Source organism: Rhinoraja longicauda, chromosome 4 (assembly GCF_053455715.1).
Source record: "Rhinoraja longicauda isolate Sanriku21f chromosome 4, sRhiLon1.1, whole genome shotgun sequence".
NCBI classification, from domain to species: domain Eukaryota; kingdom Metazoa; phylum Chordata; class Chondrichthyes; order Rajiformes; family Arhynchobatidae; genus Rhinoraja; species Rhinoraja longicauda.
The window spans coordinates 64,766,607-64,783,033 of NC_135956.1; the positions used below are offsets into that span (position 1 = coordinate 64,766,607).

At 42.3% G+C, this 16,427-nt stretch overlaps 1 protein-coding gene across 1 annotated transcript in view; it reads right to left on the reverse strand.

The window, feature by feature from the left end:
• Positions 1–16,427, reverse strand: part of LOC144593026 (uncharacterized) — a 102,053-nt gene that overhangs the window by 59,309 nt on the left and 26,317 nt on the right. Inside the window, exons 7-8 of the mRNA XM_078398440.1 lie at positions 16,291–16,407; positions 11,363–11,437 (exon numbers count right to left, since the gene is read on the reverse strand). Coding sequence (XP_078254566.1) covers positions 11,363–11,437; positions 16,291–16,407 — 192 coding nt within the window. The remainder of the gene's footprint in view (positions 1–11,362; positions 11,438–16,290; positions 16,408–16,427) is intronic.

Below are 16,427 nucleotides of genomic sequence, written 5' to 3' on the forward strand. Positions count from 1 at the left end.
GGCTCGCAGTAACAATGTAATGTTTCCCTACAGGATTTTCAAAAATAAAGGCAGTTTTAAAAACTAAGTTTATTTTTGTCGCACGCTAAAATTACTAACGGTTCTATTTTACATTATTTCATAGTAGTATTATTGCACAAGTGTTAATAGAAACATAGAAACAAAGAAATGCAGATGCTGGTTTACAAAAGAAGTAATCAGTGGATCAGGCAGCATCTCTCGGAGAACAAGGATAGGTAACGTTTCGGGTCGGGACCCTTTTTCGGACTGATTGTAGGAGTGGAGAAATGAAAGCTGGAAGGGAGGAGGGTTGGGACAAAGCCTGGCAGGGCGGCACGGTGGCGCAGCGGTAGAGTTGCTGCCTTACAGCGAATGCAGCGACTGAGACTCAGGTTCGATCCTGACTACGGGCGCCAACTGTATGGAGTTTGTACGTTCTCACCGTGACCTGCGTGAGTTTTCTCCGAGATCTTCGGTTTCCTCCGCACTCCAAAGACGTACATGTAAAGTAGGTTAATTGGCTGGGCAAATGTAAAAATTGTCCCTAGTGGGTGTAGGATAGTGTTAGTGTGCGGGGATCGCTTGTCGGCGCGGACCCGGTGGGCCGAAGGGCCTGTTTCTGCCATCCACATTTTAGGACATAAGGTGCAGAGAACTGGTGCAAAAACTACAGGCATGTGCTGCTTGCTCTGGTAGTCGTGTAGGGGAAAAAACCCTGCAGATGCTCGTTAAAAATCGAAGGTAGACACAAAATGCTCAGCGGGTCAGGCAGCATCTCGGGAGAGAAGGAATGGGTGACGTTTCGGATCGAGACCCTTCTTCAGACTGGTAGTCGACGAACACCAAAACATAAATTGAAAGCACAGCAAAAACCACAATCAATTAAAATACACAGAATAGAGAAACAAATATAAATCACAAGGTAGATAAAAAAAATCTGGAGTAACTCAGAGGGACAGGCAGCATCTATGAAGAAGGGTCCCGACCTGAAATGTCACCCATTCCTTATCTCCGGAGATGCAGCCTGTCCCGCTTTATTCCAGGTTTTTGTGTCTCTCTTCGGTTTAAACCAGCATCTGTAGTTCCTTCCTATATAAATCACAAGGGACACAACTTTGATACTAACTGTTCTTGGGCCCTATTGTTCCAAAATGCTAACATTGATACATGTTGCCACGTGAAATGCCGACCAATAACTCTTCAAATTGAATTGCATCATTTGAGTCACACTATGTGTTTGCCTGTCTCTCAGCAAACAATAGCAATTCCAAAATTTTAAGTTTGGATTGCCAAAGATACACCATAATTGAGAAAGGTCTTGTCCATAAACGAAAGGAATTTATCTTGTGTTTTTGCCTAATTCCATGTAGAGAAAACCAACAGAGATCAACTTAATTTCATAGAACTGAGATCAGGCAAGGTCACCAGGTCCAGGTAAAGTCAACTGCCATTTACAGTGCATTCTGAAAGTATTCAGACACCTTCACTTTTTCCACATTTTGCTACATTACAGCTTTAATTTAAAATTGATTAAATTCATTTTTCTATCATCAATCTATACACAGTACCCCATAATACAAAAGTGAAAAAAGGTGTTTCGAAAATTTTGCAAAGTAATTAAAAAGAAATAACTGAAATATCACATTTACATAAGTATTCAGACATTTTGCTTTGACACTAAAAATTGAGCTTAGGTTAGAAACATAGAAAATAGATGCAGGAGGAGGCCATTCGGGCCTTCGAGCCAGCACCGCCATTCATTGTGATCATGGCTGATCATCCACAGTCAGTAACCTGTGCGCAACTTCTCCCCATATCCCTTGATTCCACTAGCCCCAGAGCTCTATCTAACTCTCTCTTAAATTCATCCAGTGATTTGGCCTCCACTGCCCTCTGTAGCATAGAATTCCACAAATTCACAACTGTCTGCGTGAAAAAGTTCCTTCTCACCTCAGTTTTAAATTGCCTCCCCTTTACTCTAAGTCTGTGGCCCCTGATTCTGGACTCCACCAACATTGGGAACATTTTTCCTGCATCTTGCTTGTCCAGTCCTTTTATAATCTTATATGTCTCTATAAGATCCCCTCATCCTGCTAAATTCCAGTCTTTTCAATCTTTCCTCTTATGACAGTCCCGCCATCCCAAGGATCAATCTCGTGAACCTACGCTGCACTACCTCAATAACAAGGATGTCCTTCCTCAAATTAGGAGACGAAAACTGTACACACTACTCCAGATGTGGTCTTACCAGGGGCCTATACAACTGCAGAAAAACTTCTTTACTCCTATACTGAAATCCTCTCGTTGTGAAGGCCAACATGCAATTAGCTTTCTTCACTGCCTGCTGTACCTGCACGCCAACTTTCAGTGACTGGTGTATAATGATACCCAGGATTCGCTGCACTTCCCCCTTATCTAACCTGACACCATTGAGATAATAATCTGCCTCCTTGTTTTTGCCGCCAAAGTGGATAACCTCACATTTATCTATATTATACTGCATTTGCCACGCATCTGCCCACTCACTCAACCTGTCCAGTTCACCCTGCAACGTCCTAACATCCTCTTCGCAGTTCACACTGCCACCCAGCTTTGTGTCATCTGCAAACTTGCTGGTGTCACTTCTAATTCCTTCGTCCAAATCATTAATAAATATGATAAATAGTTGTGGCCCCAACACTGAGCCTTGCGGCACTCCACTCGCCTCTGCCTCCCATTCTGAAAAGGACCCGTTTACTCCTACTCTTTGCATCCTGTCTGACAACCAATTCAATATCCATGTCAACACCCTACCCCGAATACCATGTGCTCTAATTTTGCTCACCAAGTTTCATCTTGTTTCCATTGATTATCCTTGAGACGTTTGTACAATGTGATTGGAGTCCACCAGTGGTAAATTAAATTGATTGGACATGATTTGGAAAGGCACACACCTGTCTATATAAGGTCCCACAGTTGACAGTGCATGCCAGAGCAAAAACTAAGGCATGAAGACGAAGGAATTGTTCGGAGACCTCCGAGACAGGATTGTGTCGAGACACAGATCTGGGGAAGGGTATAAAACAATTTTTGCAGCATTGCAGGTCCCGAAGAGCACAGTGGCCTCCATCATTCTTAAATGGAAGAACGTTGGAACCACCAGGACTCTTCATAGAGCTGGCCGCCTGGCCAAACTGAGCAATCGGGGGAGAAGGGCCTTGGTCAGGGAGGTGACCAAGAACCCGATGGTCACTCTGACAGAACTCCAGAGTTCCTCTGTGAAGATGGGAGAACCTTCCAGAAGGACAACTATATCTGCAGCACTCCACCAATCAGGCCTTTATGGTAGAGTGGCCAGACGGAAGCCACTCCTCAGTAAAAGTCACATGCCAGCCCGCTGGAGTTTGCCAAAAGGCACCTAAAGGACTCTCGGACCATGAGAAACAAGATTCTCTGGACTGATGAAACCAAGATTGAACTCTTTGGCTTGAATGCCAAGCGTCACGTCTCATCACCTGGCCAATACCATACCTACGGTGAAGCATGGTGGTGGCAGCATCATGCTGTGGGGATGTTTTTCAGTGGCAGGAACTGGGTGATTAGTCAGGATCGAGGAAAAGTTGAACGGAGTAAAGTACAGAGAGATACTTGATGAAAACCTGCTCCAGAGCGTTCTGGACCTCAGACTGGGGCGGAGGTTCAACTTCCAACAGGACAACGACCCTAAGCACACAGCCAAGAAAACGCAGGAGTGGCTTCATGACAAGTCTGTGAATGTCCTTGAGTGGCCCAGCCAGAGCCCAGACTTGAACCCAATCGAACATCTCTGGAGGGGCCTGAAAATAGCTGTGCATCGACGATCCCCATCCAACCTGACAGAGCTTGAGAGGATCTGCAGAGAAGAATGGGAAAAATTACCCAAATACAGGTGTGCCATGCTTGTAGCGTCATACTCAAGAAGACTTGAGGCTGTAATCACTGCCAAAGGTGCCTCAACAAAGTATTGAGTAAAGGGTCTGAATACTTATGTAAATGTGATATTTCAGTTATTTCTTTTTAATTACTTTGCAAAAATTTCTAAACACCTGTTTTCACTTTTTTATTATGGGGTATTGTTTGTAGATTGATCATAAAAAAATGAATTTAATCAATTTTAAAATAAGGCTGTTACGTAAAAAATGTGGAAAAAGTGAAGGGGTCCGAATACTTTCTGAATGCACTGACTGCAACTCCAGAAGTCATATGCAAAATAAGTAAGCACAAACTGCAAGGAAGAAGAATGAATATCTCCCTTCTCCTTGTATACAGAGAACCAGATGAATCAGTGACTATGTCTGAAGAATGATTCATTTATTTTATTACAGCTTGATTTACATAAATCATGAGTATTCATCATGTTTGACATCTGTTGGTTTAAAATGTCACCCTCAAAGCCAATGCAAAAATTGGAGATGAAACTCCACTTACAATCAAAAAAGAAACAATAGTAGGTTAGGCAGCTAAATCAATTTAGCGATTCTTTCATTTCTAAATTTAACAACGGTGGCGCAGCGGTAGAGTTGCTGCTTTACAGCGAATGCAGCGCCGGAGACTCAGGTTCGATCCTGACTACGGGTGCTGCACTGTAAGGAGTTTGTACGTTCTCCCCGTGACCTGCGTGGGTTTTCTCCGAGATCTTCGGTTTCCTCCCACACTCCAAAGACGTACAGGTATGTAGGTTAATTGGCTGGGTAAATGTAAAAATTGTCCCTAGTGGGTGTAGGATAGTGTTAATGTACGGGGATCGCTGGGCGGCACGGACTTGGAGGGCCGAAAAGGCCTGTTTCCGGCTGTATATATATGATATGATATGATATGATATGATATGAAGACTCTCAGCCCCACAGCACTTTGGCATTTGCACTCGTGGGTCACACATACTGTCAAAGCCAACTGTGTTTATGAAATTATCTTGCGACAATCTTACGTAACATATATAAGGTAACACATTTAATTGGTGGAGGGATCAGGCAAAGATGATAAAGGTATCTGTGATCTGATTTTTCCCCAATTAATTGATTGTAGTTTCAACACTAAATTAGCTCTAACTAAAATCAAAAATGGCATCCTTCCTAACTCTGACCATTGGGGAACATAACAATCTGTTTACAATCTCTCATCTGCCATCAGCATAACGACAAGGTTACTTTTTCCAATGTCTCTCCTCAATGTCCAGCTTTCTTGCTTACATACACATTTCTGCAATATTAACCAGAGAGAGACAATCGATATGCACTCTCGCCCAAAATTGTAGTCCGTCATGGATCTAATTATGGCATCCAACCTATTTCCGATCAACATAGTGGACGTCATCTGAGAACACATGAATGGGTTCTGCACGTATAATGAAAACAACTAGCTCCATCTTACCTCGCCAGTCAACCCCCTCCACAAGCTCTATTATTGTCATACTGATTGACTGATATCCATGTTTCTATACTTAAACTGAAAAAGGTTAATGAAAACAAATATTTTGCTCCTGAGAAGTTATGGGAAGTTATAAATGGGAATAAAGAAATGGCTTTGGATCCGCCCTCACACAGAAGACACAAATCGTCCAAAATAGATAAAGGAACCCAAGATCTACAAAGAGGGAGCAACTGAAAGAAGTCGATTTTAATAAATAAATAATCATAAGATCATAGTCTTAAGAGCAGAATTAGGCCATTCAGCCCATCAAGTCTACCCCGGCATTCAATCATGGCTGATCTTTCTGTCCCTCCTAACCCCATTCTCCTGCCTTCTCTCCATAATCTGACACCCATACTAATCAAGAATCGACCTTCAATATATTCACTGATTTGGCCTCCACAGCCTTCTGTGGCAAAGAATTCCAGATTCACCAGCCTCTGACTAAAGAAATTCCTTCTCCTTCCTAAAAGAACATCCTTTAACTCTGAAGCTATTACCTCTAGTCCTAGACTCTCGCACTAGTGGAAACATCCTCTCCACATCCACTCTATCCAAGCCTTTCACGATTCTGTACGTTTCAATGAGGTCCCCCCTCATTCTTTTAAACTCCAATGAGTACAGGCCCAGTGCTGTCAAACGCTAAAGTTAGGGAAATTAGTGGGGACAAAGGCTGACAAATCCCCAGGACCTGACAATCTACATCCCAGAGTACTAAAGGAAGTGGCCGTGACAATATAGGATGCAGTAGCAATCCTCTTTGAAAGTTCGTGAGATGAATATTTGATAAGAGCCAAGGGGCATTAGGTTAGACAAATGTCATTAGGGAAGGAATTACAGGGCCCTGCCCAGAAGAGATAACAAATGTGATAGAACCTAGATGTAGATTTACACCTTATAATAACAGTAAGCTTCCAACAGACATAAAGACTAATGCTTCCTTTGAGGGTGTTCACCCTATCGCAGGGAAAATATTATGTTGCTACCTTGGTTAAATTATTTGAAAAGAATGGCTGGAATTGTAACCTACCGAGTCGCAATGTCATAATCCAGGGTCACATGAGACAGATAAACATTGGAGACAAGGAGTTGATGGTGCCATTATTTGATAACAGTAAACTTTATGGTGCTACAAAATGACTTGGGTGAGACGTTAAAGAGATTTACTGCACCCAAGATACGGCCAATGACACACCTCCATGCTGATTGGATGGCACTGGTGAAGGAGGATGAGATGCTAGTTCATGAATGGTCAGAGTGCACCACGATTATTCGGAGACATGGCACAGAAGTAGAGGACATTCTGGATGAGAAAGGGCCTAAAACTGTCTTCAGACAATATTTAAAAGGAGTTTGGAGGAGTACTTGGATAGAAAGCAAGTGGGGGGACACAGGCCTGATGCAGGCAAGTGGGATCAGCGCACATAGGCATCACAGTTGGTAGGGAAGAGGTAGGGCTCATTTCTTTACCAGACGATTCGATGATGCTGTGAAAGTTTAATACTGAGAAATGTGAAGTGATATACATGGCAGATAGAATGAACAGAAGATATGGTGCAGATCAAATGTGTGTGCAGGAAAAGGCCTGGGTGCAGAAATGAGGACTGTTCCTCATTTAACACCCAGGCCATGTTCCCAGAAACGAGTGTTCCAAAGGAATCAATACAAACGGCCACGAGAACATTACATATGGTCAAGAGTTTTTTATTGTCAAATGCACTAGGACCAGAACAATGAAATTCTTACTTGCTGCAGCTTTACAGGTCCAATAAACACAACAAATAGAAAGATAATAAATTATCAAATACTATCTTGGTTAGCTAATGACAAAAAGCCACCACACAGTGGCGCCGTTTTAAAGAGGGGTGGGATGAGATGTGCTGCTGACAGCACAGTTCCTCCAGATAGCTGGTGTGAATCCAGCATGGCTTTTGAGTGTAGTGGCTGCCCGCGAGGACTGGGGAATGGTGCAGCTGCTCACATCTAACGATGGCCTGTCTCCTTTATCATCGTTACTTTTTTTGCATATCTTTCATTCATTTGTTCTATATCTCTCCATATCACCGTCTATATCTCTCGTTTCTCTTTCCCCTGACTCTCAGTCTGATGACGGGTCTCGACCCAAAATTTAATCGGTTTCTTTTCTCCAGGTATGCTGCCTGACCCGCCGAGTTACTCCAGCTTTTTGTGTCTACAGCAGTTGGAATGTTATGTTATAGCTCAATAAGGCGCGGGTGAGGCCACAGTTGAGTATTGTGTTCGGTTTTTGTCACCCTGCTATAGGAAAGATCTTGTTAAGTTGGAAAGAGTGCAGAGAAGATTTACGAGGATGTTGCCAGGACTTGAGAGCCTGAGCTATAGAGAGGTTGAGCGGACTAGGACTGTATTCCTTTGAGTGTAGGCTGATGAGAGGTGATCTTATAGAGGTGTTCAAAGGTTAAAAGTCTTTTATTGACATGTGTACCAATTAAGGTACAGTGATATTCGTATTACCATACAGCCATACTAAAAAAAGCAACAAGACACACAACTACATAAAAGTTAACATAAACATCCACCACAGCGGATTCCCCACATTCCTTACTGTGAGGCAATAAAGTCAAATCCTCTTCCCTCATTTTCTCCCGCGGTCAGGGTAGTTGAACCATCCGTCGGGGCGATCGAAGCTCCCGCAGCCGGCGATCGAAGCCCCCGCGTCGGGCCAGTCGAAGCTCCCGCGTCGGGCCAGTCGAAGCTCCTGCAGTTTGGAACTCCTGAAGTCAGTCTTTAACCAGGGACCGCGAGCACCACGATGTTAAAGTCCGCAGGCTCTCCTGGTTGGAGTTCAGAGGTCAATTCCTGGCAAAGGGATCACCAACTCCACGATGTTACGTCCTGCAGGTTCCCGCGGATGGAGCTCCCGAAGTCAGTCTCCAGCAAAGGCTGCCAACTCCTCGATGTTAGGCCGCAGTGCGGACAGCGATACGATACGGAAAAAATAAAATTAAAAAATTCGCATCTCTGTCGAGATAAGAGATTTTTTTAAAGTTTCCCCTATCCCCACATAAAACAAGCTAAAGAACACTAAAAACATACATTTAACACATACTATAAAACAACAGAGAAGGAAGGGACAGGCTGTTGGCGAGGCAGTCATTGCTGGCATCACCTGGTATGTAAGATCATGAGGGGAATAGACAGAGTCGACACAAAAGTCTTTTCCCCAGAGTAGGGGAATTAAGAACCAGAGTTTGTAGGTTTAAGGTGAGAGTGAAAAGATTTAAAAGGAATCTGAGGGGCATCTTTTTCACACAGATGGTGGTGGATATATGGAATGAGCTGCTAGAGGAGGTAGTTACCCCTCCCCTCCCCCTCCACTCAACCTCTCCATCCCCCCTCAACAACTCCATCCCTCCTCAGCCCCCCTCAGCCGCGCCCTCAGGACCACCCGCAGCACAGATTTGCACCTAACGGGTGCACACCCGTCTAGTAAAATAATTAAGCTGATCAGGAACCCAAAAGGAAATCCATTTGCAGAAGAAGATGGAGTGGTTAACAAATTAAACTGGTAGACACAACATGCTGGAGAAACTCAGTGGGTCAGGCAGTATCTCCTCAGAAAAAGGATAGATGATGTTTCGGGACAAGAACATTCTTCAGACTGAAAGTAGGGGGTGTGGAGGGCGGGGGTTGAAGAGCTACATGCTAGAAGAGACTAGGACCAATCAGAGCTGACCACAAATGACCTCAGACAGGATTGCACTCTGGTAGGCCATTGTTGGCTAGGGAAGGTAGGTGTGATCTCAAGAAGGCTGCAACGTGGTGAACTGTGGAACTGGTTAAATGACCCAGGTGGAGGAAGGGGGCAAGGGGGAAGGAGGGAGGGAAGGGGATTGCAGGTAGAAGTTACTTACAATGAAAGAATCAACGTTTATACCGCTGGATTGTAAGTAACGTCGAACTACACTCCCCTCCTCCTTCGTATTGTTCATGAGATCACACCTTCCCTGATACTCTGGGCCACATGCAGATTGTGACTGAATTGCTTTATCTCCTAGAGCTTTGGAATCAGGAGGACCACATTTCCATGCAGCGGGTACAAGAGAAGTACCATGAACAAAGACGACCGGTACACATTATCCTCACTAAATCTGAACAAGGCATTCAATTGTGTGATCAGAGTCTGATAATACAAATTGTCAAAGATGGTTTGCTGCCTGCCAAAGCTGCTCAGTGTGATTTATTCCATTTGTGACAACGCGAGGGTCAAGACCAACTTAGACAGTACAACATCAGACCCCTTCTGGGTCCACGGTGGAATCAAACAGGGCTGTGTTCTGCCACCCACATTTTCTGGCATATTCTTCCCAGCTGCTGTCTCATCTATCAGACCATCCATTGCAGCTGGCTGTTTATACAAGAGAACTAATGGAAAGCTCTTTGCCCTTGCCCACCTGATAGCCAAGCCAGCATCATCAGCAGGAGTAATTCTCTGACAAGAATCTGGTCCAGGTTCTGGAGGAACAGCTCTGGCAGCTAATGGGCATATTCTTTCACCTCTGTAGAGGATTGCGATTGATTATTAGAATCAGGAAGACAAATATGAAACGTTGTCACTATCAATTCACACTGATGATGTGATACTGGAGTTTGTTGATCACTTTGTATATCTGAACCCAATTACCAGTAATCTGTCACGATGCTGACTTGCCCATTGCAAAGATTACAGCTGCTATGTCCAAACACAATAAAAAGGTTTTAATCAACAACAACCCAGCAGTGAAGGCCAAACTGTAAGTATACTGAAAGTCTGAAGAAGGGTTCCGACTGAAAACGTCATTCATCCTTTTTCTCCAGAGATGCTGCCTGACCCGCTGAGTTGCTCCTGCACTGCGTCTATCTTTGGTATAAACCAGCCTCTTCAGTTTCTTCCTACACACTGCACTCCTCGACAAGGAATGCAAGACATGAAAAAGGCTTACAAGTTTCCACCATCACTGCCTCAAATAGATCCTGACCATCTCTAAGAGGAACAAGGTCTAAATTCAGAAGTAGTATAAGAAAATAACTGCAGATGCTGGTACAAATCTATTTATTCACAAAATGCTGGAGTAACTCAGCAGGTCAGGCAGCATCTCGGGAGAGAAGGAATGGGTGACGTTTCGGGTCGAGACCCTTCTTCAGACATTCAGAAGTCCTTGATCTGATGTTTTAATTCCATCAACGTATATTCATCATTTAACCATCAACATTCCTGGCCACATTTGACAAATCTTTGCTTCTTCATTTGTGAAAACATATACAAATTTAGTAAGCCTGCCACTCCTTATGCCACTTTTTAATGTGATTTTCACTCCTCTTTTCCTCACTGCAGTCAATTTTCATATCTCTTGGTAGTTTGAACGCATATTTAGTTGTCTCTTTATCAAGTTTTAGGTTATCCTTTGCTGTTCAAAAACTCTACTAATTGGCTGGTGTACTGATCTTGTTAACCATATTATACTCCTACAATTTTAATCTTTAACTCCTTCAATTAGATATGGAAAGATCACTTTACTAGAATTTTTAATTTCTAAAAGTATTTATTCCTAGATTAAGAAACATAATTTTTGATCAAATTTTCCAATTACATTTTCCTTGCTCCTGTCACATCTGTGTAATTGGTTTTATTTTTAAATTTCTTTTCATATTTAAGTCTGCGATTCCATTGCATTTAATTCAATCTTTCCTATTACATTCCTTACTATCCATTTAACTAAATTTGATCTGTCTCGTGATACAATCTGACATAGGAAAGTCAATAAATAACAGCTTACATTATTTTTTTTCTGTGCCTGTAGTCTAAATTTAGAAAATCATGTTTTATTAAAGAAGCACTTTAGAAATAAACATCAGTTTTGCTGGTGTTTAATCCCACATGGATAAATTAATTGAAAATGTTGGGGTATTTACTTACCAGTACTGCAACCATACATCTTCCATAAACAGTTCTTCAGGGAGTGGATCGATGAGAACAAGATCAGAAACCTCCCTGAGGGAAAGAGACAATGTTAATATTAACGTTAGCTCACAAATTAAGGATGTATTGCAGCAGAGTTCAAAACGCAGCAATAACCCTACCAAACAGACACCACTGAGAATATATGGGGCAATTTAGAAGATGTTGGATAAATGTTGTGAGCATAGCATTTGAAACATCCATTTTTTTTAGAATTGCGCAATACAGATGACATTAGTCTTTACATCACCCCACACAGAACATTAAGCAGGAGTGAATAAAACAAATAAAAAATAATTTGGATATTTAAAAAACAGAAAATTCTTGAAACAAACAGCAGCAGATTAGCATTTAACTTTTGTTCTCCCAATGCAGAGGAAAGCAGGCAGCTTTCATTTAGTGCTCAATCTTTAGAGTGTGGTTCTGCTTTTTGCTACAATAGCTGTTGTTGTTGTTCGTCCTTCGGGTTCGAAGATGACCATGACTTCACTTTCAGTTGGAGGATTGGTGACTGTGGGTCCGGAAGTGACTGGTGAGGCCAATCCGGGCCCGGAAGGCAAGCCCACACATAGAACACAAGTGGATGGCTGCTGTAGTGGAAGTGGAGGTAGCCCGGGCCTTGCGCGCGTTGCGTTTCCTCTGGGTCTCTGCAGTGCGTCTGTTCTCTGCTGCACGGGCTCCTGTGGTGAGCTTGCTATGCCAGGTTGGACGGTCCAGAGCAAGGGACTCCCAAGTGCTGAGGTTGATGTCCAAGTCTTTGAGGGACACTTTGAGGAAGTCCTTAAACCGTTTCTTCTGTCCTCCTACTGAGCGCTTGCCCTGACACAGTTCTCCATACAGAACCTGTTTTGGCAGTCGACTCTCGGGCATTCTGACGACATGGCCTGCCCATCTGGCTTGGGCTTTCCGTAGGAGGATGTGGACGCTGACGTTCCAAGACCTCTGTGTCGGGAATTTTGTCCTGCCACCTGATGTGAAGGAGTCTACGTAGGCAGCTCAAGTGAAAGTGGTTGAGCTGTTTGGCATGTCTGCTGTAGACAGTCCAAGTCTCACTGGCATAGAGAAGAGTGGTGAGTACCACTGCACTGTAGACCTTCAGCTTGGTGGTAAGGCTGAGTCCTCTCCGCTCCCAAACATTCCCACGGAGTCGCCCAAAGGCAGCGCTGGCCTTGGCAATCCTGTTGTTGACCTCAGCGTCAATGTTCACCACTCGCGAGAGTGTACTACCCTGATAGGTAAAGCTAACCATGTTCAAAAAGGAGCTAATCCATAGGAGTAGAGATGCCCCGAGTTTCTCTTCTGATCTTTTGCCTACACCAGGGTCATTCTCGAGAAGGAAATGTTGGTGTTTCCATAAATGCTTCGTCTTTCATAAGGAATATATTCTTCGATAGACAGCTATAATAATTTCATGACCAAAAGTTGTTTCTTATGAACTCCTTAAAATTGGACAAGATGCATAAATTGTTGGTAATTATGACTCCTGAAAAAAAGGCATTTGCCCTAAAAGACAAGGGTAACTTTACTACAAATAATTAAACTGGATAGAAATGAAGTTCCTTTCCATGAGTATACACATAATCAGCAATAATTACAGGGTATTAGGGAGATAGGTTGGTGAGACTTGGGTTGCTTTCTCTTGAATGGTTCAGGGGAGACCTGATGGAAACATATAAAATTATGAGAAGCATAGATAGGGTAGACAGTCAGAACCTTTTCTCCCAGGATGGAAATGTCAAAGACTAGAGGCATATTTTAAGGCAAAGGAGCAAAGTTCAAAGGAGATGTGCATGGCGGGTTTATTTTACAGGGAATGATGGGTGCCCGGAACATGCTGCTGGGATGGTGGTGGAGGCAGGTGCAATAACGGCATTAAAGAGGCTTTCACATAGCCACATGGATATTCAGAGAATGGAGGAGTATGGATCATGTCCAGGCAGATGAGATTTATTTATTTTGTTCGGCAATGTGGACCGAAGGGCCTTTTTCCTGCACAGTACTGTTTTATGTTCCATGTTCCAAAACTCGTTTTCAAAACAGTACAAAAGTAGCAGTTTATAATCCATATAGGGATACGTTGAGGATCCCAAGCTGCTAATCTCTTTCAGACTTTGAGCAATTGGTACACTTCAGATTTTCAGCAGTTAAAGTTTTTTCAACCTGTAAAACTTGCACCTTTTGCAACCACAGATGCCATTTGACCACTGAGTTTTTCCAGCACTTTATGTTCATCTGGATGTTGTCTGGATTGGGGAATTTTAGTTACAGGTAGAGATCAAATAGGTTTGGCTTGGTTTCCTTGGAGCCAAGGAGGATGAGGGGTAATTGTGTAGAGATAGGTAAAATGACACAGTGTGAACAGCACCTTTTGCACATGGTGGGGGTAATGAAAAACAGTAGGTTTAAGGCGAGGGGAAAGAGTTTTAAAAGGGATTTTAAAGAGTATTTTTTCAATAGGGAAGGGAGTGGTTGATATCTGGAACTCAGACAGGCACATACAGTTTACCAACCTAATGCAGGTAAATGGGATTAGTGTAGATGGGCAAAAAAGATTGACATTGACAATGGTGGGCTGAAGGACCCATTTCTGTGCAATACATTTCTATGACTAAAACATTCACAAACTACTCAGTTCCCATCATTGAAATCCCTCCATGTGTTTTCCCTTCCCAATAATAACCTTCCTCCAGTCTGACAACTATCAAATCTCTGGATCCTCCAATTTAGGCCTCGTGCACAATGCAGAATGGTTTAGCCCCACCTTTGATCAACATTATCAAACAGCTTGATTGCACTTACGACTTCTGTGTACTTCCTACATGAAGATTTTTTTAAAACTGAGATAGCACAAGGGAAGAGAATTGAATAACACAGCGAAAGGAGCAAGGAAAACAAAAAAAAACACCTGCTGGAAAAAAACATAAATGGCTGGAATGACTCAGGAGGTAAGGTGCCATCAGTGAAGTCACAAACACTTATTATTTTATGTCCATTACCAGTCAGCGGAATTATATACGAGTAGTCTGGATCTGAAACCCGGTCCCACTCCACTTGTTCTACCAGATCTGGTAATCATAGACCCAAAGTGAAATTTCTCACTTCCAATTGAATTGGAAGGAAAATTGCCCCAAACCTGGAAAATCAAACCAACATTGAACATCAGCCAAAAGAACTGTGTCCAGGTGTCCAATCTGGACTCCTTAACTGTGGTGTAATTTTTTGCAGTTGTCTTCCCTTAGTAAACTAATTTTCCTCTGCACCTCTCGCACTTTCTTTTCAACCTCTTATTTCTCCACTGCCTCTCCATTTTTGCCCACTCCTCTTTTATGTTACATTAACAAATATGTTTTCTTTAGGTTAAATTAAAGAACTCAGCAATTCAACGTGTTTTACTTTCAAACAACACATAACCTTAGTTAAGATGATTGAAGCAATGGTGCTTAGGACCCCGAGGGAATTTGCTGTTGCAGGCAGGGTTATCAGCAGGTGACTGGCTGCAAAATCCAAAATGGACAAGTGCGCTGTATAAATGCTTATATTTTTTTCAGCAAAGGGGGAAATTGATGCAATTAAAAGATATGCTTATTTCCCTTCACATTTATTGCACCCGTTAACTGAATTAATTGACAGAATAGCATAATCAAATTGATCCAAATGTTAATGCATCTTAATGACAAATTAGATGGAAAGAATTATGAAATGCTAAGATTCATTCTTAAATATGGTGCCGATGTACAACCAGAAACACAAAACCTGCATTTTCCTTTTAAAAACATAGAAAACATAGAAAATAGGTGCAGGTGTAGGCCATTCGGCCCTTCGAGCCTGCACCGCCATTCAATATGATCATGGCTGATCATCCAGCTCATGATCTTTCATTGATCTTTCTAATATAAAATCCAGGCCCACATTAGCTGATATTATTAACCGATCCCTACACAGCAAAAAGCCATGATCACACATCTGCAGCCTCCAACTATGTCAACTAGTCATCATCCTGTGAACACTCTCCCCATTATTCAGCTGGTGTGTCAGGTTGTCAGCACTCTATTGGGCGATAAAGGACAAATTATGAGGAGCACTTTTGTGTACATGACCAAAACACGCCCTACTGTACAAAAGAAGATCGTAGGAATACCTCATACACAATGGACCAAACTACCTGCTGTAACCATGTACATTTTTGTCCTTAAGTAGGCAAAAGGAAAGGGAGAATGCATAATGCAGTATCTCCTTGTTCTTTAAGTGTGGCCAGTAAACTCTAAAGGCAACACCCTAGGCCGTTCAGAAAAAAATAAAAGCTCAATAATAAAAGATTTGCAGCCCTGCCCCCAAGATTCCTGGTGACTTTAGAAGGTGCACAATAAGGCATCCCATCACTCTGATCACATAGTTACTCCTCTACCCAATCAGAGTGAATTATGTGAACTATGCCTAACTCCATCACTGCCTCAATTCATCTTATACCAAAATCATAATACCTGCCTTTGTTACCATTGGATTGGATTATTCCAATGTATTCCTGTTTGGTCACATTTGCATTACTTCACATGAAATCAGGGTCATTAATAACTCTGCTCTCTGTGTCCTCGTTTATGTCAAATCCCAATAAACCACATTATAAATCTCCGATCTAATTTTCTTTCATCTAATAAAACTTCCTTAATTGAGTACTGAAGTTTATTTTTCCCATGAAATGTACATTCATTACAAACAATAAAATATTTCCCAAACATTTGCTTATACTTATCTACCAGCAATTTATATGAAAAGATTACTTCTTCTATCTTGGTTCATTCAGAACTCATTAAAAATATCTAATTGGCTTTAATTAAATTCAAGATTCCAATTTCCACTGTTGTCGCGTGTCAAAATTTTCAGCTTACCAATTGTGAATGTGGGCATAAAATCTTGCATTGAGTGTTCCAAGCTCAGATCCCACTAGTATAAAAGGACTCTGCAGTTTAGCTTCCATGACAAGTCCGTGCAGATCATCTACCATTCTTTAAAAGAAAAAGACAAA